The sequence below is a fragment of the Ctenocephalides felis genome, unplaced genomic scaffold, assembly GCF_003426905.1.
Source record: "Ctenocephalides felis isolate EL2017-DRISC unplaced genomic scaffold, ASM342690v1 CF-g0.4_SCAFFOLD_01447, whole genome shotgun sequence".
NCBI classification, from domain to species: domain Eukaryota; kingdom Metazoa; phylum Arthropoda; class Insecta; order Siphonaptera; family Pulicidae; genus Ctenocephalides; species Ctenocephalides felis.
Genome location: NW_020537601.1, coordinates 36336 through 41212, shown reverse-complemented (window position 1 = coordinate 41212; position 4877 = coordinate 36336). Strand labels below are relative to the sequence as shown.

The following is a 4877-nucleotide window of genomic DNA, read 5'->3' as shown; positions in this document are numbered from 1 at the left end:
TAGATATGGATTTGAAACCAGAGAAAACATTTGAACAGAAGTTGACTTTTTGCATTGGCTTATCATTATTTATTTCATATTTATATGTGTATAGCTCAGTTTTTTCAGTGAATTTATGACAAAAGACTATTGTCTCGTATCTTTTCAGGTCTTGAAACATAAAGTAGACAACATTAAGCGAATGTGTTCTCATCCTCTGATGTCACTGTGTGAGTAAAAACACTTTATTAAGTTGTATTATTAATTTTAAATTTGACTATATAATTTGTGCCATTCTAACCTTTTCAGATTTGACTGGGGGGCAAGATGGTTCAGTACAATTATGGGAATGGGGTCATCAGCAAGTGGTATGTACTCCAAGAGCACCAGGAACTTTTGCCAAAGTAACTAGAGCGAGATTTTCGCAGCATGGAAATAAATTTGGTATCGGTGACGGAGATGGCAATCTCAGCTTATGGCAAGTGGGATTAGCCAGTAATGCAAATCAATCATTCTTTGTAAGTCGATAGATTAATTACTGCTGTTGATTCATAAAAACTTCATATTTAATATTTTTTCAGACATACCAGTGCCATAACAAAGGAATTGGAGATTTTGTGTTTTTGGGTTCTTGCAGTTTATTAGCTACAGGTAATGAACCATATTATTACCTTGAATTATTCCTTATTATCATTTATTCTTGAATTATTATTATTATATTGAATAAATATTATTATTTTGCATCTACTGCAAGTAAAGACTGATAGTTAACTGATAATACATCATATGCCATCTAATTATTTCATATTTATATTCTTTAGCTGGCCATAGTTCTGAGAGCAAAAATGTTGCAATGTGGGATACTTTGATGCCAAGAAAGAAATCCCAGGTGACTGCATTTACATGTCATGATCAAGGTGCCTCTAGTTTAGTCTATGCACCCCAACATCAGCTCCTAATCTCAGCTGGTAAAAAAGGAGATGTTTGCATTTTCGATGTCAGGCAAAGGCAATTGCGACATCGTTTTCAGGTACGCACATTATTTATTTTATATTTATTAAATATATTATATATATATATATATATATATATATATATATATATACACATACAATGTACATATATAATACATATTACTACACCTATTGTACATTATTGTATAATATAAGGTATAAGGTGAACGTTTCAAGTACAGTAAAACCTCCATTATCCGGACTACTACCGAGACAAAGTTATATGTACCTACAATTCGAATTTTTGCACTGATCTAAGAAAATATATATTGTACGTACATAAGGAAATGTTAATTTCTTATTAAACATTGATTTTCGTTGATATCTATGTATGTATTTGTTATTTTTGATAAATACACATCATTATTCTTCATACATTGGATTATCCGGATGCCTATCGACAGCAATTAGTCCGAGGTTTTACTGTATGTATTTCGGTACTGGTTGTCAAGAAAATATTATATTTAGACCGGTTTTGGCGAATTGAAAGAATAACATATTTTGTAGTGCTTGTAGATTTATATGTGTAATTTCTAAAGAGTTGTATGAATATTCATAGCGCATTTTGTACAAAATAAACTGTCGTACAATATAATACAAAACAATATAACAATCAGAAAATTATTAGTCGAGAAATTTTTTTGATAATTTAGGTATGTATTTAATAACAATGAATACAACTTTGTGTATTTTTCCTGGATCAAGCTTACATCAACATTCCGATAGATGCAAATAATCGACATAATCAGTAAAGAACAAGTACATATTTTATGAGTGATTTATTTGCTGTTTCTATAATATGAGGAACTATTGCTTATAGTTTAAATATTATACCAAATGCAAATAGTTGTATGTCTTAAGAGCATACCTGTTTTTTCAAATACTGGACGTCGGCCCTAAATTCATAAATTGTCTTTTTTTTCAACAATTTATCGCAAAGTAACGGTCCAGCTGGTCGTAATAAATAATACAAATCAACGTGTGCCTTTCTTATGGAGGATTATTAAATGGAGTTCGAATGTTTTAAATCGATGCAGCCGTTTTTAACAAAACGGTGACGAAATTCACCTTTCGTCGGTTCACAGACAGACACATACATACTTTTTCTTAGTTTGGTCTCGCACGATTCAGAATGTCTTGAAACGTCGAGAAAACGAAAAACTAGCAAGTCGATCTTCTTCTGGAAGTTGTAAGAATTAAGAAAAATATAAAATATTTTTATTAAACAAAATAAAAAGAAATTAATAAAAAAAAATGCAAGCAATTTTTTGTTAGAAAGAGTAACGTTCTGTGAAGCAGCACTGAAACTACTAAAACCGATGTCGTACACAGGTATGATATAAACTGGCATGTTTATATAAACATATTTTTTGAAGTAACATAGACGGAAATAAATCCTATGATAAAAACTTTTACCACAATATCCAGTTACTAGAGACCGAAGGATCTTATGGAATGTTAAACGAAAACCGCGTTATCGGTAGTTTGACGCAATTCCCGCTCCGCGTAGTATGGAAACCTCATTCCCAGACTATCTCGTTTCTGGGGGATTGACTGTTATGCGTTCGTATTTGAAAGCTTCTACAATAAATTCTCTATTTCTATTAGGCCCATGAAACTCCGATCAAATGCTTAGCAATGGATCCAAATGAAGAATATTTTGTAACGGGTTCCGCCGATGGCGATGTGAAAGTCTGGGGTTTGTTTGTCCATCCTCACTTTTGCATTCATTCCCTGGCGAACACGCCAAAGGTAGTTTTTTCAAGACAATCGGTCAAGGCGTCACCCAGCTTCACACGGATGGGGCTGGCAGATATTTTCATGTGGCGTCGATGGTAGCATGAAAGTTAGACAATTGCCGCATCCACTTTACTAAATATTAGGTATGTACCTTGAAATTACTTGCAGACATCAATTTTGGTGATTTATCTAAAAAAAGTTGTTCAATACTATGAGTTTATTTAATTGGTCGTACTTATAATAAACTTAAAACAATTAAGTTTTATAAACAATCAATGTTGAATATTCCTTGTTATATTTTGGAATGTTTATATTGTAAGAGGAAATTGATGGTCTAATTTTTTTTTGTGTTTATTTATATACATTATCGGTCAGTATCCAGATCCAGTCTAGTTCATCTAGATTAGATCATAATTTTTTCTTCGATATATACTATAATTATTTTTGTTATTATTCTATTTTAAACTTATCGACGTTATTTTACTGACATCCCCAAGAAAAACTAGCTGGTCATAGATTTATTATACTAACATAATTTTGAATAAACAAGTGTATAACAGTATTACATAAATCAACAAAATGCTGTATCAAGTATTTTAAAATTAAATATTTTCATGTTGATCGTATACTAATAAATATTTCATGTTTAAATAATAAGAGACAATATTGCTGTTGTTAAAACTTTCTAGATAAATCTAAATTTTTCAATAAATTTATAAAATTTAGTTTTGTAATTAATTAATTGTGTAATTTGGGATTTTAAAGTAACATCACATAAAAAATACGTACAGAAAGTTAGTCGGTTAACCTAAATTTAATTAAACTAAAATTTAATATTATTTTTGTTAAATCATTCAGAAATATTATGTTATGAAAAATATTATGTAACAATATTATGTTATTAGGACTATTTTGATAGCCGCCTCAATTTTTTATATAAAATTGTACTAATAATTCGCGTTTATTTGTGATATTTAACTAATTTTATATAGTTCTTATAGTTAATATATATAAACATTGTTGATTAACTTACAGCTAAAAAAGTTTTTAAATATTGTGTAGTATAGTTATTGAATTATATATTGTACCAATTGTAATATTTATTGCTTAAATATATTATTCAAATTCTTGTTCATACCTGTACTTTCTTTAGGATTATGTATGATAATGTTGGTAAAATCGTTTGTTTATGCCTATCTATGATATTATGTAATTTCGGCCAAATAGTTTCGAGACGAGGTTATAGAAATAATAAATTAGTTGTTGTTTGATCATGACAAGTGCAACATAATGTGGATCGAATGTGATTTTGAACGAATTTACCGATGACGACTATCAAACTAAATGTTACTGTACATTGTGTGATTATTAATAATGGCGTTATAAAATAGTGTTAGTTTTTATTGTTTGAACAACAATCAGAACTACATGTGTTTGATGAACCGTTGTTGTGATTCCTTAACCTAGTGGTCATCAGAATGCAGCCCAGCGGTTGATCATTTGACGCCATATTTAAAGTTGGATTTTTTTATTTAATAATTTCACATATCATATTTTAGATTAAGTGAAAATCTGTTAGCACCATTGATTTATACCAAGATGGACGAAGTGGGTACCGAGTCTGGAACCAGTGGTTTCTAGAACCCCGTTTTGATCATGGAACCATGGCCGGTTAAGGAATAGTGGTAAGTAAAATATAATTATACTTGTTTTATTCGAAAAACTGTCTTATTAGACAAATGAAAACTTACTTTTTATAATACCATGACTTATTTTGTTATAATAAAAACTTTTGCATATTGTGCAAAATAGTGAACAGTCATACATTTAATGTAATAAGCAAATAATACACTATGCCGTCTGCGGAACATATTTGTACTTACAATTAGACAAGTCTGATGAATCATTGTATTTATAAATATCTAAAACCTTTATTTAGTAAACGATAGAGTTTTATTTTATTTCCATATCATTACAATCTGTCTGAAAAGTCATTTAGTAATTTTGGTGATTAATTTGTAGAAATATGATTATCAGATGGTACCCAGTGGTAGTCTTTTTAAGTGTGAAAACTAAATGATTAATGTTTGAGGGAAGCAAGTCTTTCGCTAGTTGATTCGGTTGATTTTTCAGTCTAGTCTTGCA

At 29.9% G+C, this 4877-nt stretch overlaps 1 protein-coding gene across 1 annotated transcript; it reads left to right on the top strand.

Moving 5' to 3' along the window:
- The first annotated feature begins 144 nt into the window (after nucleotides 1-144).
- On the top strand, nucleotides 145-2868 carry LOC113369698 (dmX-like protein 1). Its single transcript, XM_026610270.1, is given in 7 exon segments — nucleotides 145-209; nucleotides 289-497; nucleotides 561-630; nucleotides 801-1009; nucleotides 2601-2705; nucleotides 2708-2804; nucleotides 2807-2868. Coding segments are annotated over 7 exon segments (780 nt in total). The 5' UTR covers nucleotides 145-181.
- Nucleotides 2869-4877: the final 2009 nt, after the last annotated feature.